This window comes from Lonchura striata, chromosome 5, assembly GCF_050655825.1.
Source record: "Lonchura striata isolate lonStrDom1 chromosome 5, ASM5065582v1, whole genome shotgun sequence".
In the NCBI taxonomy this organism is placed as follows: domain Eukaryota; kingdom Metazoa; phylum Chordata; class Aves; order Passeriformes; family Estrildidae; genus Lonchura; species Lonchura striata.
Window position 1 is genome coordinate 25,791,882 of NC_140707.1, and position 27,061 is coordinate 25,818,942.

At 40.3% G+C, this 27,061-nt stretch overlaps 3 protein-coding genes across 6 annotated transcripts in view; 1 reads left to right on the forward strand and 2 right to left on the reverse strand.

Annotated features, from left to right (window-relative positions):
- Positions 1-612: 612 nt before the first annotated feature.
- LOC110468074 (L-lactate dehydrogenase A chain) lies at positions 613-7,392 on the forward strand. 2 transcript variants are annotated; one of them, XM_021525648.4, is made up of 8 exons: positions 613-639; positions 2,129-2,260; positions 2,981-3,098; positions 3,810-3,983; positions 4,755-4,928; positions 5,737-5,854; positions 6,266-6,389; positions 6,569-7,392. In XM_021525648.4, exons 2-8 carry the CDS (start codon positions 2,138-2,140, stop codon positions 6,731-6,733), a joined length of 996 nt encoding a protein of 331 aa, XP_021381323.1. In that variant the 5' UTR covers positions 613-639; positions 2,129-2,137; the 3' UTR covers positions 6,734-7,392. The 2 variants fall into 2 exon arrangements, with proteins under 2 accessions (XP_021381323.1, XP_021381324.1); XM_021525649.4 differs by having other exon boundaries at positions 2,132-2,260.
- A 463-nt stretch (positions 7,393-7,855) lies between these two features.
- Positions 7,856-26,919, reverse strand: TSG101 (tumor susceptibility 101). 2 transcript variants are annotated; one of them, XM_021525647.3, is made up of 10 exons: positions 26,796-26,919; positions 23,439-23,523; positions 20,957-21,022; positions 20,205-20,368; positions 18,760-18,886; positions 16,504-16,570; positions 14,807-14,898; positions 9,949-10,151; positions 8,779-9,018; positions 7,856-8,192 (listed from the first exon to the last, which is right to left on the reverse strand). In XM_021525647.3, the coding sequence occupies exons 1-10, from the start codon at positions 26,835-26,837 to the stop codon at positions 8,103-8,105; spliced, it is 1,176 nt and encodes a 391-aa protein (XP_021381322.1). In that variant the 5' UTR covers positions 26,838-26,919; the 3' UTR covers positions 7,856-8,102. The 2 variants fall into 2 exon arrangements, with proteins under 2 accessions (XP_021381322.1, XP_021381321.1); XM_021525646.3 differs by having other exon boundaries at positions 14,807-14,901.
- UEVLD (UEV and lactate/malate dehyrogenase domains) overlaps positions 7,856-27,061 on the reverse strand; it is a 31,683-nt gene continuing 12,477 nt past the window's right edge. The window contains exons 13-21 of one of the 2 annotated variants that reach the window (XM_085581475.1): positions 23,439-23,523; positions 20,957-21,022; positions 20,205-20,368; positions 18,760-18,886; positions 16,504-16,570; positions 14,807-14,898; positions 9,949-10,151; positions 8,779-9,018; positions 7,856-8,192 (exon numbers count right to left, since the gene is read on the reverse strand). In XM_085581475.1, coding sequence (XP_085437601.1) covers positions 23,505-23,523 — 19 coding nt within the window. In that variant the 3' untranslated portion in view covers positions 7,856-8,192; positions 8,779-9,018; positions 9,949-10,151; ... (4 more) ...; positions 20,957-21,022; positions 23,439-23,504. Of the gene's footprint in view, positions 8,193-8,778; positions 9,019-9,948; positions 10,152-14,806; positions 14,902-16,503; positions 16,571-18,759; positions 18,887-20,204; positions 20,369-20,956; positions 21,023-23,438; positions 23,524-27,061 lie in introns of both variants that reach the window. The other variant, XM_085581476.1, reaches the window with a different exon arrangement.

The window sequence follows — 27,061 nt, forward strand, 5'->3', positions numbered from 1 at the left end:
TCGAGAAAGTGCCGCAGAACATACATCCCAATGAGCAGGGAACTGCTTGTAGGATCATGCGGGGCTCCAAAGGTTTGACTTACGTAACCTAACACAACAAATGAGTGGGAATTGGATACGTGGAAAAGGGAAGTAAACAAAACCCCACAAACATCTGTTGATTCAGATGGAAATTGGAAGCTGGATATTAGACAAGAGGCCCCGTCCGGAACTATCGCCACAAACCCCTGAGGAGGAGCACAGGGCTGGCCGGCACTGCCCGGCCGGGAAACAAAGGCAGGAATGCCTTGAATTCCCCACAAACTCTGCAGAGCCGGAGAGTTTGCTTTCACTCATCCCGGCTAACACCAGAGAGAGTGAGATCTCCCGGGACGGCATCGCTCCGACGAGCGCTGAGGGCATCGCCGCTGAGCTGCTCAGCCCCGCCCCAGCTCCCCTGCGCTCGCCGCCCTCCGCCGCCCCGCTCCATCTCCTTCCCGCTGCTCCTTCCCCCTCCTCCCGCTGCTCTCTCCACCCCGACGTGTCGGCGGGCACGTCCCCACCGCCGCAGCCCGCCCGCCCCACGTCACCGCCCGGGCCGTACTTAAGGCGGCGGCCGCGCCGCCCCCGCCCGCCGCCGCAGCCGCGCTCGGACGCTCGGTAGGTGCGACCGCCGTGCCGGGCGGGGATGGGTGTGGAGCCGGGCTGCGGGAACGGGGGCAGTGCGAGAACGGGCGGTGCAGGCGGTGCTGGTCCCGCCAACCTCCGGGGGGACGCGGCGGAGCAGGCGGCGACGAATGGACAAAGTTCTCTGCACGCCGCCTGCCCCGGCCGTGATGGAATCGGGCACAGCCCTGGCTCGAGTCCAGCCGGCCTGATTTCCACTCACAAACATCCTTCCCTTCCTCCATGCCCTTGAGCTTCCGTGGATTAACTTGCTTCCCCGTGACCGATGCGTGTGGTCCCAGGGAGTGATCCTGCAAAGAGACTTGAGGATGGGCTTAGGGCTGCGTTGCAATAACAGCATTAGTGGACCGCCTACCACTCCCCTAACTTGTTTCTTTGAGGGGTATGGCACTCTTAAAAGGAAATATTTTTTAAAGTGTGGCAGACGTGCTTGAGTGGGTGGTTCTGATCAGCCTTAAAGCGCTTATAGTGCAAAGGGAGGACTTGGCACGTGGAGACTGCGCTGCATGGCCACGCTTCAGGAGGCTTCTGCACAGGAAGACTGACGTAGCTTGGTTGATTTTTCCTAAATATGGGCACTGCTGGCTTCCTGGCCCTCCCCTCAGCCCCAAAATTTGCAGTACCTACCTGCTGCTCTTGAGTGGCTTCTCATGCTCTGAACGAGTCGCTGCCTGTTCAGCACTAGAGAGACGGGTGGTGTCTGTACTTGCATCCGTCTGTGCAGCTGCTCCTGCCCTGGGCTCTTCAGGCTTGCTCCCAGTGTAGCACCATTGCCTGGGAAAGCGTGGTGGTGGCTTCCACGAGGAGACTGGGATGAATGCACAGTCCTTTGTCATCTTTGTACCATTTCGTCACCCCCTTGTCTGTCAGAACCCAACTAACCAGGATGCTGTGCAGCTGCAGCTAAAATGTGAGCGTGGGAGAGATGGTAGCTCCAGACTCCAGCCATCTTAATTCAAAACTCTGCAGTTCCACTTCAAAACAAATTCATGAAGTCGATGTGGAGGCTCATGCTGTGCTAAAAAAGGACTTCCTAAGTGTTGCACAGCTTCAGCTCTGGAAAGGCTTCAGGGCACAGAATACCAGTTTTTCAGGGTGAGAGAACAGAGATTGCCAGACTGTGCTGTACTTAGAAGTACTAAAATGGCTTCCTGTACCTAAATGTAACATTTAGAACATTCTACTGCTGCTGCTGGAGTGCCACCAGCCATTAATATAATCAATGGCTCTCAGGCTGCATTTGAGGCAAAGCTAGGGTGAGCTTGAACAGAGGACTGTCATCAGTAATTCAGTTTTGCGGTCATTTTGTGGCACATGGACAGTATTGCCAGACATTTTATTCATGTGTTTTGGATCCATTTTCTTATCATCCTGGAATAAAGTCTGTCTTACTGGATACAGATATTATGGCACCAGTAAAAGCTCCGAAGCTTGGAGAAATGATCTGTTTCTTTCCTTTCAGCAGTGCACCATGTCTCTCAAGGATCAGCTCATCCACACTCTCCACAAACAGGAGGGCCATGCCGAAAATAAGATCAGCGTGGTTGGCGTGGGTGCAGTGGGAATGGCCTGTGCCATCAGCATCCTCATGAAGGTAAGTGTCAGGCTTGGGAGGAAGCAGCAGAAGAACCTGAGACCTAAAGGAGGGGCGAAAAATTTTTAGATGAACTTCTGGTTATACAATCCTTTTTTGGGCCTGAAATGAAGTGACAGTCTTCAAGCTATTGACAGAGAACAAATAACTACAGTTCTTGTAGATGAAGTTTGCCTTGGGATCAGACAGAATGTCCTTTATGTACCATTTTATGAGCTGCATTTACCTTTGCTGGACTTGCAGACTCCCTTCTAAGTAGGAATTTTCTTAACACTCTAAATATACAGAAAGATTGAGAACTGAGGATTTGTTTTGTCTTGAGCAGGCAAGTGGAAAAATTCTTTGCGGTGTGGTCTGGGAAAATTGGTCCTTGACACTCTGAACAACTTGTCTTCTGGCTTCAGTTATACTGAAAATGCTGTGGTTAGCATTAGGCTTGCCTTTCTTGACTGTCAAATAAGTTGCATATGAATCACTATTAAATTATTGTTCGTTATTGTCCTGCTTAATTGTACTACTATTTCATGCAGAATGTGGTTATGAAAAGTATAAAGTGAACTCAAGGAAGTGGATATCCCAGGACTTTGGGAAGAAGTGAAGTGTTAGAGATGAGCAGAATTGTTTAAATAGTTTTTAAAATAATTGTAACTTCACGGTTTGAAAACTGGGGGCTTTGCTGAAAGAGGCAGCAAACTCACCATTGCTCTTGGTCTCTTGTAGGACTTGGCTGATGAACTTGCCCTTGTTGATGTCGTCGAGGACAAGCTCAGAGGAGAGATGCTGGATCTCCAGCATGGCAGCCTCTTCCTTAAAACTCCAAAGATTGTCTCTGGCAAAGGCAAGTAGCTGGCTCTCATGTGCTCATTGTTTCTAAATGGAGGTAGCCACTTCAGGTGTCACACTGGACAGCCAAGTCTAGCACTTAGCCTGTCACTCTAATTGTTGGGAGGAAAGCTCATGGATATACTATTCAGCTGACATCTTAAAATATACCTAGTCCATTTAAAATATACCAGTCCAGCTAGGAATTTTCTTCCAGGGTTCACTACTCAGTAGAGAAAGATAGATTTCTTAAGTACTTGTGCACCTTAGAGAAATTAATTTCACAACCAGTTAACCCCTGAACTCATTACTGCTTAATTCTGATAACTTTTAGTGGCAGCCTTGAGTAGGGCAAAGGCTTAACCAGCTCATACCTTAATTACAGTTACTACAGGTAGGTTATGAGGGCAGAGCCTTCTTCCTCTTGTACACAGCACTTACCCTGAATGCCATCCCAACAGCTATCCCCAGTCCCATTTGGTGGCTGAGAACCAAGGAGTATCACTGCCTGCAGCTGTGTGTAACAATATCAACACGCCTCAATGTTGTTACAAGGTTGTGACAGTGACATTTTCTATAGAGGCAAAGTCTAGGGTAACAATTACCAGGGAACTGCTACACCCTCAAGCTTGATAATTTGAGATCCCAGTACAGAAAGGAAGTGAGAGCTCCAGTTCTGAACCATGTGTTGGAAGAGGTTGTGTTTGACACAGCCTTTTGTCTGCAGATTACAGCGTGACTGCACACTCCAAGCTGGTCATTGTCACTGCTGGTGCCCGGCAGCAGGAAGGAGAGAGCCGCCTCAACTTGGTCCAGCGCAACGTGAATATCTTCAAATTCATCATTCCCAACGTCGTTAAATACAGTCCTGACTGCAAGCTGCTTATTGTCTCAAACCCAGGTTTGTCTTGTGTTGCCATAAGAGGATTTGGCTTAGAGAAGAGTGTTTGGCATTAGTGCCCAGGCTTTTAGAAAATATTTGTGCTGGGGAAGAAAAGGCTCCAGGGAGATTTTGGAGAACCTTCCAGTACCTAAAGGGGCCTAAAAGAGAGGTGGACTTTTTACATAGGACATGGGGTAACTGCTTTAGCTGGAAGAGGTAGATGTAGGTTAGCTGTAAGGAAGAAATTCTTTATTGTGAAGGTGATGAGACACTGGAGCAGGTGGCCCAGGGAGGTTCTGGATGCCCCATGCCTGGAAATGGTCACAGCCAGGTTGGATGGAGCTTTGAGCAACCTGGTCTAGTGGAAGGTGTCCCTGCACATGGCAACGGATTGGAGTGAAATAATCTTCAAGGTTCCTTTCAACCCAAACCATTCTATGATATCTGTATAGCAAAAAAATGTCATCTTCCCTCTCTAGGCTCAGCAGTTTGGTCTTCTGACAAATAAACTTGAGTTTTCAGACTGAGTGATCTTGAGCACACTAGGATCACTGATAATTGCATGCATAGCATAAAGGCAGAGCTGAGAGACTGTTCCAAATAGTCATTATGTTATATTAAACAGTCCTTATGTTAGCCCACTGCAGTGCCTGGCCGTGGGCACTGCTTTGTGCTCTGTCCCATGCAACCAGTGTGCAGGTAAAATGCTTACAGATGAATGTAAGGTACCATCCTCATTTATCAGTCTGCTCATGAGTGGCACTTGTTCTGCCCCTGCTCTCCTCACAGTGGATATTTTGACCTATGTGGCCTGGAAGATCAGTGGCTTCCCCAAAAACCGTGTTATTGGTAGTGGCTGCAATCTGGACTCTGCCCGTTTCCGCCACCTCATGGGAGAAAGGCTGGGCATCCACCCCCTGAGCTGCCATGGATGGATCGTCGGAGAGCACGGAGATTCCAGTGGTAAGGGTGAAATTGGGCTGCCTGTTATACAGCACTCCCTGATGCTTTGTCTGCCTGGAACACCTTGAAAGGCTACAGCAAAGCATTGCTGTAAAACCTTTGCAGTGCAGCACCTTAAGAATGCAAATTCTGATTTTAGTCTTTTGCTGCACAGAGTAACCCTAGATGATCTATATTTGACCTGAATGACTTGCTTGGAAAAGGTCACTACTGTAACCTGAGCTGGCTAAACATTTTTAGGCTAGATTGTTCACGTAACTCCCAAAAAAACCCAAACTGAAGCAGCAGGAGGATAAAGTTCTCTGCAAAGGCCTCTCAAAGATCTGCACCAGACCTACTGGCAGTCACTCAGCTGCCATTTCTGGCATCTCTTAATCACTGTATATAGGAATTGCAGAGGCAAGTCTGGAGGACAGGAGAAAGCACTTTTTCCTTATTTAACCTGTACTTTTCCAAGCAGCACCAGAGCAGTACTGTCTGCTGCCTGACACCCACCAGAATGCATTTGGAATTAATTCCTACTTTGGGAAAGCTTTGCAAAATGCAGTGACTGTCATTTTAGTTCACGTTGCCCAGGTATTTCACATTAACAAAGGTGTATTCAAACTTTGTGACACCATGTGTAAGTGTTGATGTGCTCCTAGGTTCTAGCCTGCAATTTAGGTTGGCCTTAACAGTCATACTATATTTAAGATCATAGGTAAATCATAATGCTGTGTTGCAGATTAACCCAGCTAGATCTCATGTTAACTGTTAATTGGAGAAGGACTGAGCATTGTGAGATAATTAATCTATGTGCAACTCTCAGTGCCTGTCTGGAGTGGAGTGAACGTTGCTGGTGTCTCTCTGAAGGCTCTTCATCCAGACTTGGGAACTGATGGAGACAAGGAACACTGGAAGGAGGTCCATAAGCAGGTCGTGGACAGGTAGATACTGGCTTGGCTTTTTTATAAATTTCAACACAAAAACAAATCATGAAGAGCTGAAAAATCTCTGTTCTGCAATACCCAGATCTAGAATACCTGAGCAGCCCCAAATGTCAGGATGCAAACATAATGGAACATGAAAAAAATATTTCAAGGAGTAATGTAGATTTGGCAGTAAAGTTTTCAAGATTAGTAAACTTTAAATTAAGGAAGAACTTAAACTTCTAGGCTTCCAGTATAATTGTGGGGACTAGTGTGAAATGCAAATAGAAATATTCTGTCCTGTCAGAAAACCAGTCAAGATTCTGATGCCTCCAAATTGATCTGGAGACCTCCAAAAGCCTTTCTGACCAACTTAAAGCAGATCAGTTGATGGTACTTGTTCTTTAATGAGTGTCTGTGTCTCTGCAGTGCCTATGAGGTGATCAAACTGAAGGGGTACACATCCTGGGCTATTGGCCTTTCTGTGGGAGACCTAGCTGAAAGTATTATGAAGAATTTGAGAAGAGTGCATCCCATCTCTACCATTGTTAAGGTGAGCAGCCTCTTCTTCCTAATTTCTGTCTTACTGAGAATTAAGTATCTCTGGAAATCTGAAAAACAGTGATCGCTTTCTAGTTTAATTTCTATTAAATTTGGTTTCCTGATAGGATATTCTATGAAATATACAGACATACATAAATTCCACCCTAACAATCCTTATGTACTTTTCAGGGCTTGCATGGAATAAAAGATGATGTCTTCCTAAGTGTTCCTTGTGTACTGGGCAATAATGGCATCACTGATGTAGTAAAGATGATCCTAAAACCTGAGGAAGAGGACAAATTAAGGAAGAGTGCAGACACACTGTGGGCAATCCAGAAGGAACTACAGTTTTAAACCTGCTCAAGCAGTTTTTGGGTCTTAGCAGTTTAACGGGTTTAGTGGTTTGTCTTACGTTGCACTTTCCAAGTAAGTCAAATCTTTCAATGTATTATCTCAACTAGAACACACAAAAAGCTCAAATCTGAACAATGGCGTTTCCTGAGGGTAGCATTAGGAAACTAATATAGGGTTTTCCCTGTTCAGACACCCATGTTCTTAGCCAGAGCTAGATTACCTAGTCAGTCTTGTTCAGTGAAGTGGTATGACAGAAATCCAGCATTCAAAGCAGCACTGCCTAAAAACCCTTTGCCTTTTCCTCATCTTGTTTCATGTTGGTTCAAAGGAATAAGGAGTAAGTAATTGCTACAAAATGTGAAACCAAAGACATTTCTTGAAGTTAAGGATTGTCAAGCCAATTGACCAACCTTCTCTGCCAGCTGAATTGCTTAAATATTTCACTGTTGACAGGTCCAAGTGTATTTTCCTAACACTGCTTTGGAATTTTTGTGGGTATTTTTTTCTTAGAGAACCTCATTTTTGTGTACTATATCAGTCTAGTTGTAAGTTCTGTCTCCAGAGCATGTTTAAAAAATGTTAAGGTTTCTATGTGCAACAAGACAGTGACTGTCCAACTGTAGTACCAACTACAACACCAAATAAACCACAAACTGTTATTTCTGTCTCCTTGTTTTTCTTAGTAGGGCTTTATCTCCACATGAAGTTCTACTTCCACCCACAGTTCTATTTTTCAAGTCACACTAACTCAGACATTACTTGTGTAATCATGTTATGCGTACACTAACTCAAACATCATCTGTGCAATCATGTTCTGTGTACAGCTGTGCTGGAGGCTTCAGGCAGTTACATATTTATGGAAGTCACACCCAGGTTTTTAAAATAAACTCCAACCTCTTCAGAGCCAGCAGTAACATGAAAAGCCTTAAGGCAAAGGCTCAGCCTTAAGCTATGCTGGTTATGGTGCTGAGACCAAGAACCTTTTCAGTTTTCAGTTTTTGCTGGTCATAATTACTGCGATTTTTTTCCAGTTTGGCACAACATCTTCCAAATCCCTCAAGTCAACTGAAGGCATGGTTAAGCTGACACTGCATATTTGAAAACAAAGCACATCATACACGGTTCTGTAGAGGAAGAAAATATGCAACAAGTTTTATTTAGCGTTAAGTCCACCAGCACAAAGATTACAGGAGATAGAAAGTGCATTAATAAAAGCTAGTCTTTACCAAAAAGAAAATATATTATTGATTCAAAATATCTTACACTTGGATGATGTAATAACTTACTCTGGGCACCTACTGATTAAGAGAAAGATCAAGAGAATGGCTGCTTCACAAGGAAATCTTAACTTCCCAGCTAGTCTGGGAATTCAGTAGAGATCACTGAGTCCAGCAGTCTTCCTTGCTTTCTGCATCAATGCCCTCAGCTGGAACTGCTTGCGAGACAGGAGACGTACATGCTGCAGAAAGAAAAACAACAGCTGGCTAGCCATAAAGTTCTGACAAAAACTTAATGCTGCCATACAAATGTATTCTGTCACCCAAATGGGATGTCAGTTTTTTGGAAACACTAAATTCATTATTCTACTAAACGTCATTTTCTTGGCTTAAAATGACTGGCAGATGGCTATCAAGATTCTACCATATCTTTGTTGTGATTTTTAATTATTAACTAATTCATTAAATTATAATAATTAATTATTAACTCTACACAATTCTTATCAAGGTAATACTATGGACTTCATAAGGTGAAATCAGACTAATGCACTTCCCATGGGGCAGAGAATGGTTCTTCTAACAACAGACAAACAGAACTAGCAAGGTCTACACAAGAAGGAAACAATATGACTTTGTATCTATAATGCTTTTAAAACTGGTCTTTAAATTCTGAAATAATTTTCTAAAACTTATGCTTCAATGTATCAATATTCCTGTTCCTACAGGATCCTCTTCTGTGAAGAGATCATGAACATTAGTAAGCTGACCAAAGAGTCCAAAGTAAACACATTTAAAACGCACATCTTAAAAACATCCCAAGAAACCTACCTTTAGAAAGACATCTAAATCTATCACTCCACGTCTCAGTGCTTCTCCAAGGTAGAAAATGGTGTCTTCAATTGCATTTTCCTCTGCATATAAGTTCAGGATCTGCTTGTAAAGCGGTGCTGTAGGAATTATGACTTCATCTATGTCATTGTTTTCTGACTGACTTTCCATTTTCTCTAGGGCAGAACTGAGCTCCTCATCCTTCTTCTTGAGAAGTTCAATGTTCTTGTCAACTTCAGCCTAAAAACAAGATATTTATTTATCTTCTTGTGATATGATTGTCTAGATGAAAGATTTTTAGACATACCAGTTCATTCTATACTTCTTTGCTTATCTTTGCTATGATTTTTACAGAAGAAAGAGCTATCAATCTGTAGATTTCATATTCTTTTAAGAAAGTAACATCTGCTTTAGATAATGTCAATCCAATACCCATTTAGAACTGTAGAGAAGGCATGCCAACACTTCAAGTATTTCTGAGTTGCCACATTAGGAAAAATAACCATTTAAACTAGCTAAAAATAATAAAAAGAAAACCAAAGTAATTTTTTCTTTAGAATGCGGTATCCCACAGTTCTCTAGTCCAATTAATAGCTCCTAGTAATTTTTAAGCCACATCTGAACACTGAGCTGTTCAGATGTGTGCTTATTGATGAACACTGTTCATCAATACCAAAACCTTTCTCCTGAGCAGCAGTGCAAGGAGCAGATGGACTAAGCAGAAGATGCCTTAATGAAAAACTGCAGGAATTTCTGAGCCTACTGTAAGTAGGCGAGACTTCTGGGAAAGGAGAAGTTATACAAGGAGGCTGTGACCAAAATCAGTGGTATCTGCACAAAGACACTGAAATGTTCTCCAGTACTGCTGTTACACATTATTATCAAGAAACTGAGATGCAACTATGAAATAATCTCACACCACTAACATCTTCCACAGGAAGAATGGGGAAAATTAAAAATTTGTAAGACACATGCAGGACACTGCATCTCATAGTCACTGCTATTTCTGACTTGCTTCAGTCTGAGCACAAGCCCCTAGCTGCAAAAGAGGGAAAGCACAATACACTGGAAGCCTTGTTTTTTCTATCATGCTTAATGATTAATTAATCACAGGCTTCTGTTCACTATTAGGAATACTCAGGCAGGGAGCAGTGGCTTCTCTCAGCTTACCACTTCCTGATCCAGGCGAGTCACCATCTCTTCCAGTTTCTGGTGCCCTTTCTTCAGGTCCTCTTCTGTGCGTTTCAAGGCATTGAGCTCAGCCTGGGCGCGATCCATCTCCTCCTTCATGCGCCACCTCAGCTTGTCACTGACGGCCGAGATGAGGGAGGCGCGGATGGTGTCCTCGCTGATGGTGCCATCTCTGCTGGGTCCTGCACAAGGACGTTGCACAAGCTTAAGATTCATGCTGGGCTGCACTGGCTGCAGTACAAAGCCAGCTGGAACAGCAAGTGGCCAAGCTGCTCTATGTATTTCAGCAGTGTGAGACACAAAAATAAGCTGTTCTCCGTAATAATTTCCAGGAGAAGCAAAGAGATTACAGTGAGATAACACAATAGGATGGACACAAGTAAATTTAAGAGTATGCATCCATTCATTCACATCACTATTTCCATGTCCACACTGTTTTTATTTTAAAAAAGAGGTGGCCATTTCCCCTGAAGTCCCTAAATGTTACTAGTCCAAGACCTTTTAAAGAAGAGCAAGAGTTAATGGCTGGATGCAATCAATGTAACAATTAATGTAACAGCTGGTTCTAGACAATTAATTTACCTGCTAGACGTATTAGTTCGGGGTTTGTTCTTTGCTTTTTTTTTTTTTTTTTTTTCAATTGCTTAGCCTGATAGGGAAGGTTTTAAACTAGGAAAGGCACAGGGAGAGTTACAGAGACCACCCATGTAGCTCAAGAAGGGATACTCCCAGGAAGGGCACGCAGCCCAGGTTCTCATGGGGAACCACCCTGACACCTGCTGGAGGGACAATACAGCCAGGAACAAACAATCCAGGAGACTCCAGGAAAGCACTGACAATAACTTTCTGACACAGATGCAGCCAATGAGGAAGGATGTGCTGTTGGACCTTGTAGAACTAACAAGGAACGCCTGGTTGGACATGTGAAGGTTGGAACAGCCTTGGCTACAGTGACCGTGAGATCATGGAGTTCTGCATCCCACAAGTACAAAGCATGGCATTGAATAAGATTGCAACCCTGGACTTCAGGAGAGCTAACTTAGGCCTCTTCACAGACCTTCTTGGAAGAATTCCATGAGAATTTACCGTAGAGGGAAGAGGCATCCAAGAGAGCAGGTGAATATTCAAGGATCACTTCCTCCAGGTTCAAGAACAGTGCATCCCTATGGGCAAGTGAGCAGAAGGGCCAGGAGACCCGAATACACTTTTGCAAATCAGCCTTTCAAGTACAATTTTAAGAGTCTGTCACAAACACACTTTTAAATGTCTGTGACAAACATACTTTATGTCTGTCAAAAGAAGTGCAGTATGTCTCCAGACCAGGAAACTCAGAGTGCTCTAGTAAATGTGAGTGACTACTGGTGATATTTATCACAAACCACTTCAATTTTTCTCTGGGAATAACTAGAGGGTCACAGTTTACCCAGGCTTGTGCTTCACACCTTCTAGATCAGTGAAATTTCAACTGGATTGTAACAACACAGCAAGAATTACAGCAGCATTTGTGCCTAAACTTCACAACTGCTATGAATGAAAACACAGATATTTGAAGCTCTATAACTGCAAAGAAAATGTGCAAGAATTTTTACCAGAGTATCTTTTTATCCAGAGACACAGCTATCAAAACCCTGAAGCTGTTATAGCACTATGCACATCACATTTTCCAGTGCCCTAGATTTCAAAAAACAACATGAAAAAATACTCATCACTGCTCACGTGAATCTTGTATAATTGAATACTTTTTTTTTACACTTCCACTATCAAAATAAGACTGCATAAAATTGTATCTCTTCCCTATGTTTTTTACTCTGTTTCTGTCCACAAAACCTACACCAAGCCATATGGGTGGAAAAATAAAGCTATACAAATGAATGACAGGAACTACAGGAAGAAGCACATCATGCTTACTAATCCATCAAACCCTTCTAAAATACAGAAGACATAAATTTTGATCATTACTAATGCAAGCACTTTGCATATGTGTAAGTTGCGCTAGAATATGTATACTCTTTTTTTAAAAAATAAGCAAATTACCATTGAAAAATAAATATATTGAATTATTAAACAACTGGTGCAAAGACAACCTTAAGAAAATATGGATGTGCCAACACTTTATCTGATTTACAGTTCTGGCCTGAAAAATTCAGCCTATTGCCAATCAACAAGATAATTTGCAAAATTTGGTTAACTTTTAAAGCCAGCAACAGAAGTTGTCAAAGAGCACCATATATCTAAACCCAGGTATCTATCATTGCTGCTTCTTATGAAAAGGAGAAAAGAACAAGAGCACTTTCTACATTGAGAAGTAAAACTTAAACCAAGTCTGTCAAAGCATCTAGGACAGAACTTATTCACTGTATAGGACTTCCTAATTAAGGCAGACAATTGTTCCCAATCAAAAAGGCCTGATTTCCCTTCAAAAAACAGCATTAGCATGATTTTAGTTACTATTTGCTTTACATAATGAATTATACTCTAACACAAAGTCAGAATCAGCCAGAACCAGTAAAACTTACTTTCTTTTCCCCTGACATCCCTCACTCTGGGAGTTTTTATGCAAGGTTCACTTTAACGGTAAAGTAGGACAGAGGGAAAAAAAAATATAAAACCACAATACACCTAAAACAATGAAAGTTCACACAGAAATGCCACCAGGTAGGGTAGAGGTCTTTGAACATAAAAAGCATCATTTTAATAAGCTCAATCAATGTATCTTCTTACAGAGCATGAACCCATAGCATCTTCTGTCACTTCCATAATTAGCCCAGCTTGGGGAAGATGTCATGGCACATGGTCATTAAAGCAACAGAACTCTGAAACCTTTAACCTTTACTAGGCAGAGTCTGGTTTCAGAAGTGACCTTACAGAATCATCAAACCAGTAACTACATCAGAAAAGTAATTAATGGCAGATGGCTGAACAGAAAGAAAAAGCCTAAAGGACTATTTGAAAAAACAGTGATTGGAAAAAACTTGAGCTACTTTTCATGAACACTTTCATTCAGTTCAAACTTGGTTCACTGTAGGAAACACAGCACCATCACCCACACAAAACTCTGAAGTTGTAACAACTGATATGCTCCTAAATAAACTATCACAATAAACCACAGCCAAACACACTGTACAGGAAAGAAACATTTTCAGTTCAAAAGAAAAAACAATACTGGACTGTAAAAAACACCCAACAAAACAAACACAAAACCATCTCACAGTATTTTATGTGTAGTGGATGATCAAAGAGATGCGTTTGCATTTCATCTGCCAAGAGATGCAACTATGAAATCATTCACAAGAGATAAACCATGTAAACCAGGTGTAGGGCTTTTACCCAGCTGCAGCAAATGAGTCAGTGTAATGTTGAATTGTCATTATGAAATCTGGCATTACATTACAACATGGCATCACAGATGATCTAACTCAGGACTGGAAGAGTCTTCTATCTTTGCCAGATACTTCACCTCTATTCATCTTCAGTGGGGATGAAAATGAGGGAAAGAAATAAAATAGAATATATTTCTATTTTAAATTAACACTCTGCTACATAAAGGCAAAACTGTTTGACAAAGACACTGCAGAAAGCCAAGTCTGCCTAGAAGGGTTATCAGCTCCCTACAGGAGAGCCAGTGGAGACCATTAATTCTCCAGGACACAAGTGCAGCCCCACAACACCAAGCACTGTTTGAGGTACTTAAGTGGGAAAGCAGCTTCCTTGCACTGTGCATGGCAGACTCACATCATCTCAGAGTGCAGGGGACCACTGAAGCAACCAAGAACTTTCAGAAAATGCTTTCTTAATTCTAAAGGCTGAAAGAACTTGGACACAAAGGACAGGATCAGGCACAAGAAAAATACAACATACAACTTACTGCTGCTTTCAAATTCTGTAGTAACAGAACTCCTCAGATATTTTAGTAAGAGTAAAGTAGAAGCATCTCTCTTCCCTTGCCTTGTCCCCATGTATGTGAAGAAAAATCACAAAATACACACAGTTCTGGAAAGAAAAGACATTCTATGACTCTAACCCGGGCCATTCCATAAATGAGTTCACACGTTAGATGAAGAATCTATGGATGCAGTTCTAAATTATGGGGCTTAAGAGTCTATAATAGATTGTTAATGTGAACAACATCACAGCAGAATCTACACCCTCACCATGTAACTGTGCCAAAGGACTATCAGCCAGCTGGAAAGTTACTGCACCAGCTTCCCACTTAACTAGGTGACATCTATCACTGACTCCCAGTCTCCTACACACACACTGAAAGTGAGGGGCAAGGTGGAAAGCAAGGGCCACAGAGCAGCAGGCTGGGAAAAGACACAGGTCAACACCCTAAATGCTGATGCTGCAGGGAACAAAGAAGGAAGTGACAAGTAGAGATCAAGAAGAAGCAACAGGGAAGAGGCTGGAGAAGAAACTCACTAAAAATGAAGCTCATTCCAATCTGCTACTTTAGAAAGTTACTATTTGGGAGGGAAGAAAGTATAAATAGAGTCCATTAGATGTTTAAATGATGACAAAGGTATTTTTCTAAACCATGAACAGAACAATGCAGACAATCAAAAGTCACCTACAGTTAAAGGGTGAGGAAAATCCTATGTAGTTACATGCACTGCTCTTCAAAATAGTCACAAAGCACATAAACCCAGGAATTCACAGAATTCCTGAATTAAGCTGAATAAAATATAATTATTTTCTTCCTTTGAATAAATTTTAATTAAAGATCAATAATTTGGAAGTTCAGAGTAAGAACAATACATTCTTTTTTCCATTTTATTTCTTTATATATCAGTTATAGAGAGAAGCTTTACTTCAGAGAAACCCTTTCCAAGGTACTCACCAACAGTGGTGACAGGAGGCTGAGAAGGGTAGTACTGCACACTAGTGGTTGCTGGAAAGGGAACACCACCTGGGTAAGGATAGTTTGGGAAGCTGCTTTGACAAAGAAAGATATGCTAATGTTATGCAACTATTAGTAAAATATCATCCACCTAGATTATCTTTATTGCCACCATGTTAAACAGTCATTTGCATAATAAAATGTTTAAATTGTAGGCCCTTTTCCTGTTTACATGAACATCTTTCACAACTGGTATTTCTGGTATTATTTAAGTTATCATTTTACCTGAAACCCTATCTAGTTATTGCCTGGTCAACACTGGGATAACAAATTCTCCTGAATATCTTAGCTTTGCTATATGAAATCCTACAAGTATCCAAAAGAAATTATTCTAGCTACAAACTCCCACAAAACAATTTCAAATTAATATTTTTTAATATGAGAACAGTTAGGAAGATGACTGATGAACTATTTTATGTAAAACTAAAAATGCTGTGCAAAATATGGTTGCAAGGTGAAACCCACCCCCCCAGAAATTCTCAGTCCTGCTCTGATGTATAAAGAAAGCAAAAGTATTCCTTTGCTCACTGAAACGATGATGAGATGACATGTGACAGTCTACAACACCTTTCTAAAATACATTTACCATCAGCTACAACAAGGACACAAATCAGTCAGTACTAGACTGAGAAACACCTGCATGCAGCAGTATTAACAACAGTAATAATTGAACAAAAGTGGTCCAAAACCCCCTGCAAAATATAAAATAAGCATGCTCTTCTCTCTTCAGACAACTGCAAATTTACTAGTTCTTAAAAGCTTCCTATTAATTAATAAATTATACATTTTAAAAACAGTTCTATTAATTTTGTACAAACATTAAGAGTGCTTTTAACAAACATATTTAGGAAAAAAACCCATGCTGTAAGAACCTGAAAAATTCTAACTTTTATCCTCTTAAAACATAACACTCCCCCCGCTCCCAATCCTCAGAGGTTTTTACATTTTAAATGTCTTTTAAAAATAAAAATGCTCCATATTACACCAAAATCTCATATGCTCCTACCACAAAATCAAGACATAAGGATATTAATAAAAAAACATTTAACTATGATGTAAAAAATATAAGTACACACTAGGAGGCAGTAGTCAACATCTCACTATTTACTAAGGCAGATCTGCAAGTCTTCTGGAAAAGCTTTATTCCTAACTATTATATAGAAAAAAAAATCCTGGTTAATATTAATAATAAGCTTTTGAAGTAACCTTGTGCTCCTCAAATTCCCTTAGAGTGCTCAGAGTCCACATTTACACTGGAGTCAAGGTTTGTATTAACCCAGCAAAGTTTTGTTCAATTTTTGAGATGCTAATAAAATCTTGACTTTTAGGGGTACATTTCTTTCTATGTCATATAGAAAATATATAAAAATATGAGTGAAGATCGCTAACAGCTGGGAGTTAGGTAATTTCAAAAATCTATTTATCACACCCATATATATTTTATTTGAAGCAACTAAGCAAGATAGACCTTCCTCCAGTTTTGGTTACTAACAAGAATTCAGCCCTCACTTTTAACAAACGCTGCTAATATGAATAATTATACAACGAATGCATAATAAGAAAATAGAAGTATGATTAGACACTATTCAGTGAAATTCTCTATCAGGAAAATTATGATAGTTTAAAGAGGCTCTTACCTTGGGTTTGGAGTGCTTGATGTTGGATAGGGAGATATTCCACCTGGAATTCCTGGCACGTAGGAAGCTAAATAAAACAAGAAATTTGTATATTTTTACATTTCAGAAGTTAAAACCCTCAATATAAAGAAGTTGTTCCTCATATACAAAAATAACCCTATTGTTTTATTGATTTTTTTTCTTAATCATTACTTCAAACTAATTACTGCATGGATAAAAATAGATATTGATTTAAAAATGCACAGCAAATAGGTATTCTAAGGAAAAAAAAAAAGAATCTGCAGCTAGGGTACTCAGAAAAAAAACCCAAAATATGCTATTAAGGATGACCCACATGAAGAGCTGCCTCCATTTTTTATGTAATAGCTGAAAAAAGAAATTAACCTTTCTTGTCAATGATGGCTACTCACTAAATAGCAAGTGCATAATTTAAGTACCTTCAGAGTAGTTGATTAGATGTTTAATGATCCAGCCATGTCCTTATTGAGTAATTTCTGCTATTCAGATGTTGAGACAAATTTAAAAATTTGTTATCAGCACATATAAATGTCTAAATTGTCTTAGCATGTTTTAAGATTTTTCTTGAGAAGCTGACAAAATTATGTTTTGGACATACATATCCAACACTCTAGCAATTTTAGGAATACTTAATCAAATAATTTTTTTTTTTTAAGAGTTATTAAGAGTGGAGCTATTTCCACTCTTCAGTGCTTTTAAATGATTAAAATTTTTATCAAAGGACTTAATTTCTTCTTAAACAGTGTATCTATAACATGGAAAACCCTAAATGTCTGTAAAATAAGGAAAGTCTGATTACACTAGTAAAACTAAGTGGCTATTAATAATTTCAAAACCCTGAAACATTTTCACTAGAATTACTTGCAATTCTATGAAGTAATTCATAGTACTTTAGCTCAATTCAATTCAAAATAATAATTATTCAAAGCACTTCAGCTTTGAGTGACTACAAGAGCAATGAAATGTGGTTCATTGAAGGTTTGTCCTTAAGGCACAAGTCATAGCCTCTGCTAAAACTACCCTTATACTGACCCCCAGTGTTCCTGGAAAATCAGGACAATCCAATCCTCTGGAGCTCTCACAAGCAGGCTAGCCACAGACAAGCTGAAAAATCCCAAACACCTGCCTTTAGCCAATTATTCCTAATGGTCACATTTAGGTTTCCTACCCATTTTCTCACAGGTTCACAGCCTAAAACCTTGCTAAAAATGGGTTCTGCTGGAAATAGCAATGAATAGCATTTCAGCTTTTCAAATGTAACACTGTGATCAAGTAAAAGCCATATCTCAATAGAAAATGGACACAGCCTTAAAAATCTGGCAAAAATAAATAACCCCAAATACAGCTACTGTACCATTAATGTGGAACTGTTATAACATTATTAAACAAACAATCTCCAGCTAAACTGCTTCCCCTTCCCTACTGTCCCAGTTTCTGACTTGAGGAGTTTTTTTGGCTTTTTCCCACCCAGTGCAGAGTCTCCTCCTGAAAGAATTCCTAGGATTTTCTGTTTCCCACTTCTTTTCTCCCCACCTATAAGATGCCTCCAGAATTTAAATAAATGATTTAAAAAGTCTTCAGGATTTTTGCAAGAAAATAAGAATGGATACAACACCATTCTTAGAAGAAAGACACAAAACCAATTTAACAGAGAACAAAGAATAAAACAATCACAAGGCAAGAGTTGTTTTTTTTTTAATATTCAGCTAGCAATTTGAAAAAAAAGAAAAACAAACCACACAAACAGGAGTGTGGGCATAGGAAACACAAGCTATAGCCATGCTTGGCCTTATGGAATCAATGCCTCCACGATTACTTACAAGATGGGCTTGTATTATTAGAATAAAAAAAAACTGAGATACAAAACTATTTGAAGAATCTCTTTCTAAATCTATCTTTGAGTGTTGACAGGACACTGGCTGTTTTGAGGGTGCTTGAGTGTGTTCTGGTTTTGTCTGGGTTTTGCTGTGTGTTATAATACAAACTGAATTCTTCCCCTCTAAAACCCAAAACCCCACATTAATTCTTAAGACTCACAGAACCTTTTTAGTTGGAAAAGACCTTTAAGATCATTAAGTCCAACAAGGTAAAGTGAAGTGAATTCACAGCCCAGGTGAATTCATTACCCAGCAATATAAAAAGTAAACCGCATTATTTGTGGGCAAACTGTGCAGGGCAACAACCCCTTTGGAAAGTTAAGATGATTATTTGCAGAAATCAATAGTGATGAGCACTCACTGGTCGGTGGCCCTGTTGCCTGGTATGGGAGGTAGCTGGAGGAAGCAGTAGGCCGAGAAAACACTGGAGGCTCCTCCCCAAACACAACAATCATGACCTGGATCAGCTCCAACAAGTCTGACTGGGGCTGGGAGGGAAAGAAAATCACAAGTTCTTCATTTTGCTAACAGAGAGTTTAACTGACTGTAGCAACAACAGGATGCCATTCCATCAGCTCTCAAAAGAATTCCTTTTATTTGTAGGTTTAAATGTTCTTAAAATGTGTTTTTCCATCTGTATACATATGTGCATAATTAACTTCCTTTCTGGATTCTATTACACATACCAAACCCAGTCAGCTTGTACTGAAAACCATAAAGCAAAACACACCCAGAATAAACTGGGTAATACATGGTTCCATATCAACTGCAGGACAATAAATGACTGGGTATAAATGTCCAATGATGAATTATAATATTTTAAAAAATTAAATCCACCACCCAACATGAAAAATATACAGATCCCCAGGCTTTTTGGACATTTTAATTTCACACATCACAGCTTTTGCTCTGATTCATAATGTCTCAACAGAAAAAATATTCTAACCCACTAAGGAGTGGCACAAACCTCCTTTAAATACAGTTAAACCAGGCCTCTGTTTATAACTACTTAATATAGGCATGATTTCATTTTGCCAAAATAAGAACAAGCATCATGAATGCAGCACCAGATTAAATACCCCAATTCAGAGTTTACTAAGCTCTATAAGCCACTTAATTATTTTTACCAACCTCTCAGACACAGAATTCTGTATCAGCTGCACCTTAGATGATCCTCTTGTTTTGTGCAAGACTTGGGCACTCTTTTTCCAATATTACTATGCAAGCACTGACGTACCACCCAGCCTTAATAACTATAATTAATATAATTAATAAATATATTCCTGTTAATAACTTTTTACAGACCCATGCATTTTGTATCATTTTTCTAATCTTGTCAACAGAGTTTAGCTTCTTTACAAGTCCAAGTTTTGGCCAAAACAGTGCTCAATGCCTCTATTTATTGGTAAAGCAAATATATCTATATACATGAGGCTCCAGGAATGTCTGTGCTTGTAGAAGTCCACTTTAATCACAAAGATGTTTTAAGTACATTTATAATTCCCTTCTGTAAATATTCTTATCTCACACTTCACATCATTCTCTTGCCAGGGAAGAGGTCACCTTGTGCTGCACTGTTTAATCAGATAAGTTATAACTGAAGATAAAATTAATTACATTAAATAACCAGAACAGAGAATGCAACATCCTGAACTTTTAAGACATTCTAAAAAAACAAACAGTTGATTTTATTTTAAAAATGGTTTAAGATCTCTAATAAAGACTATGGTTTTTATTAAAAATGATACAACTTTCTTGAGGAATGCAGAATGAGCAGTTCAAGAAGGTCAAGCTTCCTGTACTTACATATTTCCACTCATGCAGGTAGGGAAGGTATATCTTTCCATTTGCATCAACGTGCTTCCCAGTTTTTATTGTCATAGAGCTAGTGGGTTTAACAAAACAAATTGGGGGGTTGAAAGGGTAGGTGTCCAGCAGCCACAAGCAAATTGGGATATTATATGTGTTACCTAGAAAAGATATTTTGAAAGATTTTAGAAGTTATTTCAATTCTTCAATTGAGTCCTCCTGTATTCAGATTCATTAAAAACTCCTAAACCCAGTAAACTCAACTGTACAAAGTTAGAAGCCAGTGCCAAAATCGATTAATAATGTTCAATGAATAGGCAACACTATGGTCACAAACTCAACATTTTTCAGAACAATTTACAAAATCTGATTTACAATCATCATTCACCACTAATACCCAGTCTCATTTGTTCTATAATGCAACATTATAAGACTTGAATTATCATTAGCTGCAGCAATTAATGGTGTGCAAGCCTCATTCAACTGACAAGCCTGAAAAAATGTGCAATGCTGAAAGAAAAAAGATGTTACAAAGCTGTAAATTACTGAAGAAGCAATGCTCAGCATTCAGATTTTATCCTGCAGCAAAAACAGAGAACTATTTCTTTAAAATATTTTACTTTGGACAAGTAAAGGATTTCAAGAAGAGAGTGATCACTGAAATAGTGAAGTTGAATCAGGACAAATCCAAGTTTTTCAGGCAATTTGGGAAAATAATATGGATGATGGTAATGATAATACATCCATACCTCTGTAAGGCACAGGAATGGTTCCACTGAGGCTCATCAACTCCCTTGATGAACCATCATTAAAAACTGAAAGAGAAGAAACAGTATTTTAAAAACAAATATATTTGTTATGTTAATCTTGGTTCACGTTATTTCCCATCTATTTATAGGCATAAGTTTTCACAAGTTACACACATAGAAACTCAGCCTCAAATCTTGCACATTTATGGATTAGTAGATGACTGTTCACAGTCAGATAACTCCTTATGAATAACACACTTCTGAGAAATGAATGATTAATCACTGTCCAACTATCTTCTCTACAAATAAAACTGTTCCCTCATTCAGTGACCAAGCCAAATGATGGAACCTTGCAAACTGCAAGTAATGCAAACTGCTGCAAAGATAATCTGAACTCAAATTTGATTTAAAAAAACAACTGCCACCTGAGGTTTATAAAATAATTCCTTATGCTTTATTAAAAAAAACATGTCAGCAAGAACACTGAAAATCCCTGGGTCACAGGAATTTATTACAAAATCAGTAAAGGTAATTTAACCAAACAGTAACATACTGAAGAGGAAGAAAAAGTGCTTGACTCTGACAAATTCTAGTCACAAACTGCACAAGAACTCTGACCTAAATTTACTGAGTTGCTGTATTTAGTTTCCTCATAGTTTTAATCCAATATGTTATTCTTGGCTGAATGAAACAGCTTCTGTTGAGAAAGTTTTATCTTTTTAATTCCTCGTGAAAGTTTCTAGCCATAATTCAAATGTAGGTTACTGTGCACAATTATTGTGGTGCTGATGGTCTGCAAAGGCAGGTAGAACGTGTTGGGATGTCAATGGCAGTATGCATTCCATTATTAATATGAACTTGAAAACTGTCTCATCAGCAACATAACTGTCGGATTATGCTCTTCTCTGACTTAGAGATGGGGCAACTGAGAGGCATTTAAAAATTTTTATTGCATTCTTAGTCTCATGAGAAGGTTGAGACAACACAGATGTTATAATTTACACCATCACAATTAGAAGGTATTTTCTAATTGCAATACACTATAAGTGTTTCTTGGCCTATCAGCTTTTGCTACAAGTGTGTAAAATGTTGTTAATGCCTTAAAGCCAATTATCTAAAATTACCCCTTGTGGGTCCTACTACAATGCAGCTTTCATAGTTTTATTTCTCCAAAGTATCTAGTCTTATTTGCAAGGCCATCCTTTGAAACTTGTTTCTAGTTCCATTTATCTCTCAACAATGTCTATCATATTCCATGGCATTTCTAACTCAGCATTTCTTATCTCAAAGCTTGCATAAAGATGCACACTATGTGAGCCTTCTGCCAGGCTTTAAGAATTCTCTACAAATCCATTTCCCATATTTCCCCCTCTCTCTTGGATGGAAAAAACTTTTTTGATGGCTTTGTTCATTGTTTGTCATGTACAGTGAAGTACACAAGAAATCTCTACAAATCCATTTCCCACATGTAATCACTTTCTTGCAGCTGATGTCACTGCTACAAATAATATCGATTATCTGTAAGTGATTCTGTGCTTAGCCTCTTCCAGGCAGCTTAAAGAGCATTAGAGAACACAAATGGCTACAGCTCACGGATATCTGGAATTGTGACCACCATCTTATGCAAACTTGTGCAGCTATTCCAGCCACAGTCCTTTCACTCCTGTTTTGTTTCTCCAATCACTTCATGAATTTTTATTTCTGTGACAGCTGCTGGCTTGCAGCTACTCAAGTTAAAACAATTCATCTTTTACCTGTCCATGTCCCTTAATATTTTTCAATCCAGATACACAACTTAAAAAGCAGAAGACTTAAAAATTTTTGATGATGTGTTAGTAATATAAATTAGATCACAGAGGAGTCCCACAGGTAACAGTTAAAAAAAGGTGACCATAAGAAGGCTGATCTCAGCAGCTAGCTGGCTCACTGTATGCTGTGAAACCCTAGATATCTTCCTTTAACACACTCAAATTTAAATTAGAGAATTTAAAACAGCTAACAAACAGTGATTATCATAGATAATTTACATCACAAAACCCTCATGCCAATTTTCTGTATACTTGTCTCAGTTTTATTCCTACTCTTAAGGGCTATCACAATGATTTTAAATGAAGCATTTCTTCATTGATTTACAGTTCTTCCTACACCGAATTTTAAAAACGTCTTTATATGGCTGCAAAGCTGAATTTGTAAGATACCAGCAATCTCAGGACACCAACTGATGACATCAGTGAGTGATTAACAATGAGTTAAGCTGTGAAAAACGTGACACTTCTTGCCACATTAGATAGCTATTTTCTAAAGTAACCTTACTATGTTACCGAGTCTGTGTTTCTAAAGAAGTGTTGATGTCAGAGACAAAAAAGAGAAACTCAAGTTATGTTTTCTAGTGTTAATCTTCTTTCTCCCCCCACAAAAACTACCAAAGACATCTAACACATCAACAATTCACCAATAAAAATTTTCTCATGCACAAACTAACCATATGAATCCATGACAGGTTTGAGGTCCTTGTACTGAGTAATAACACTGGTTGTCTCCTGTATGGTTAGGTCTCTATACTTATACTGGAAAACAAAAGAGAAAGAAATTACTTTAGAGGCTAAATTTTTAGTATAATTTAATTCAATATTTTATTTTACACAATAGACAGCATATATGAGAGCGTACATCTATACATGGACATTCGTCTCCACTCTTAGTTTGGAATAATAATTTTTGTCCATATTACTTAAGCAACCACTGCCTATATAACTTATTGAACTTCAATAAGATGTTAAGTCTTAACAAGGGTGTAAGCAGAATTGATTTGGGAAACAGCTATTGCATTTTCTTTCCTGTTCTAACACCACCAAGTGTATCTGAGAAACATGAATTAATCTTAAAAAAAAAAAAGTGATGTTTTGAACATTCCTGATAAACAGCTATCTAGGATATGAACTACACAGATCTATTTCATAGCACTTTTCAAGCAACACCATATTTATCAAGCATTGATTAGCATTTATGTGTATTTTGTCAGCTAGAAAGCAGACATATCAAGGCACAATATTACCCACAGTAATACTGGTTTTACCCCGTCCTTTTATCAGGAGCAGGGAGTAACAGCACAGGTGCCCTGTAAACCACAGATACACTACAGAATTCACCAGTCTCAGAGCCATAACCCAGAGACAGCAAAGAGGCTCCTGGGCAACAGAGTTGGTTCACCACACAGTGCAGCCCTTTAGTCTTGTTATCATTTCTCCTGATAATTACTATTAAAAAGAAAAGCCAGCAATGTGGTCCATTGACTTTTTTTTCATTCTAATACAATAAAAAAAACCTGCAATCTTCAGATGTCATAAGGAATACAGCCAGCAACATTTCATTGACCCATGGTAGGAAGACAAAGGGCCCAGCACAATGAAATGTCTGACATCCAAAGTATGCAAATATTAACAACATCTGAACAAATTCAGACATGATCCAAGAGCAAACTGTGGTGCCACAGCTAAAGGTCACCTTGGCCCTGACAAACACTCATGAGTTGTGAAACTTAGAAATTAACTTTTCTTCCCGTCACCTCCAGAGACTGACAAGGATGTTCCTCCTGGGCACGACAACTTGGATTTGCTGAGCAGAGATGAACCCACCATGCCACTTCCCAACAGTGCCACCTCAGCCTAGAGGAAGCACCAGCACCTCAGGTGATGCTGTGACTGCTCTTCCTCAAATGACCATGGACAAAAGAGCCACATGGTCTGTCTGCAAAATGCTGGTCTGTGGGACAGAAAGCAACCCCTCCTGCAGGGATTCCTGTGTGCACAGGGAAGCACCAGCACAGAGGACAATCAGCCCCTGGATGCTGTTTTGGTGGCAGGGTTGCAGCAAAGCATCTCAGCCTCCTTTGTAAAATTGGTGAAGGATTGGGAGTGTGCAGCAGGGCTTGACAGAGAGACAACTTTGTTAGCATTTGAATACATTCCTCCCTCCCTCCCTCCCCAATACATGGCAGAAGCAGGAACAGCCATTGAGGGGACATGGAGGAATTTTCATGTACACCAGCCAGACTGGCAGCACATATCCACACCACTGCATGTGTCACTACAGGACAAATGATAACTGATCATCAGCTACTTTTAAAAGGCAGGGCCTTCTCATAGGAACAAGCCTTATGGTCCAGGATAGAGCCTCAACAAGATCACCATACTCACTATTAAAAAGAGAGCAGGATTCTGCTAACAGAAGCTCCAAAAAGGCACAAGGACCACAGAATGGTTTGGGTTGGAAGCAACCTCAAAGATCATCTTGTTCCAAGCCCAAGGCAGGGACACCTCCCACTATCCCAGGCTGCTCAGAGCCCATCCAGCCTGGCCTTGAACACTGCCAGGGATGGGGCACCCACAGCTTCTCTGGGCAGCCTGTGCCAGGGCCTCACCACCCTCACAGTAAAGAGGCAAGCAGAGTCAGGCTTTACTTCCACTTTTGCCACAAGAATCTCAAGTCAGTTGAGTCCAGAACTGATAAAACAACACCTGCCTGCTCAGCAGGCACTCTGTGAATCTAGTACATTATGGGGCTGATGAACCACAAATTTGGTTATTGGGGGCACTTCCAAAAATTAGGCACACCACCTGAACATCAAGCAAGCATCATCACATCCCTCTTAAAACAAAGAAAGATAATATTCTTACAAACTGTTTTTACCCTGAGTGATGATTACTTAGTAGAGAGACAGTTGTGTGATTCCAGCTACTGCCACAAGAAAAATTAAATGCTAATTTCAGCTGTAAATTTCTGTACTTAGATTGATTTCCAAAAAATGTCAAAATCTCTTTGGAAAATATAAGATCCTAGTGATTTCTACAAAGGCAACTAAAACTGATTAATTTGAACGCTTAATTTCTAGACTCCTTTTTCCTCCTCCATTCTCGGACTGCAAATACATTCCCCTCCTTTTACATACCAGGAAACAGATCACAAAAAGATGAAGCTTTTCAAGATCTGACAGCAGGTAAACACCTGAAGTCAAATTAAGTGCTTAAGTTCCCCCAAACAAGGATCAAGCTTTTGTTATCTCATTCACTGAACTACTCAATATGTGAAATATCACTAAACTTCCCTCTCTAGAACAGAAAGTGTAACTATTTTTGAAAAACATAATGAAATAGCATCTTCATTTTTCATCACCTACAGAAAGCCAGATGGAGTATAAAATGAACAAGTCTGGGGGACAAGGACATTGAACTACCTTAAATTCTATTTCTTCTATGGCATTGCAGTCATTAATTTAGCAAAGACAGGTGTATAGAAATACATACATGATCTCATTTACTGACAGTGCATGGGTATTCAACACGCATTTTCAGGCTGATAAAAAATTCTGCTTATGACTCCATGCAGGTGAATGTGCCTTTGGCTTTGATCAGAGTCTCAACTACTGCACTGCATTTCAAAACGCTACATGTGCGATTAAATGCTGCCAAAAAAAAAATTCCAAAACCCCCCCAGCAAACCCGTAACTCCCCCTCAGTGGCAGCATTAGGGGTTTTCGCTCCAAGCTGCTGGACAAAGCCCAGTTTTCAGTGAGGAGTGGCAGCGCATGATTCAGTGGTTAATGATTCGCCTTGCATGAGAATTTCCCGTTTCCTCACACAAGGCGATAACCAAACCCACCCCCGCGGGCAGCGATGCTGAGCTCTGCCGTATCGGGAGCTCAAGTGCAGCGTGCCCCTCCGGTGCCTGGCACTGCCCCAGCCCAGCCCCGCAGCTGGGCACGACCATTTTGGGCTCGCCGCGCCGTTCCTCCTTCCCGACACGACTCCCCGGAGCCGGGCCCCGCCGGCCGAGCCCGTACCTTGGTGAGCATCTTCTTGAGCTGGCTCTCGGACACGGCCATGGCGGCCGCCGCTCGCTGCCGCTGTCGGCGCCCCGCTGCTCCCGGTGCTCGCGGCGCCGCCGGCCCGGCCCTACATAAACACAGGAAGCGGCCCCGCGCCCGCTTCCGCCGCCGGCGCCGCCGCCGCGTCACGGGGCGGGCACCGAGCGCCGCCGAGCGCCGCTCTGGCTCTTACCGCGGCGTACGGCACGAACGCAGCACCGGGTTAACGCACAAAGCGCGCC

Excerpts from the sequence above, each read along its gene's own strand:
- LOC110468074 (XM_021525648.4), top strand. The coding sequence starts at position 2,138 with ATGTCTCTCAAGGATCAGCTCATCCACACTCTCCACAAACAGGAGGGC. Across the intron at positions 4,929-5,736 it reads AGAGCACGGAGATTCCAGTG|TGCCTGTCTGGAGTGGAGTG; the intron begins GTAAGGGTGAAA and ends TGCAACTCTCAG. Across the intron at positions 6,390-6,568 it reads CCATCTCTACCATTGTTAAG|GGCTTGCATGGAATAAAAGA; the intron begins GTGAGCAGCCTC and ends TGTACTTTTCAG.
- TSG101 (XM_021525646.3), bottom strand. The coding sequence starts at position 26,837 with ATGGCCGTGTCCGAGAGCCAGCTCAAGAAGATGCTCACCAAG. Across the intron at positions 18,887-20,204 it reads ACCTGCATGAGTGGAAATAT|CCCCAGTCAGACTTGTTGGA; the intron begins GTAAGTACAGGA and ends TTTCCCTCCCAG. Across the intron at positions 8,193-8,778 it reads ATTTAGATGTCTTTCTAAAG|CATGTACGTCTCCTGTCTCG; the intron begins GTAGGTTTCTTG and ends TTCTTTCTGCAG.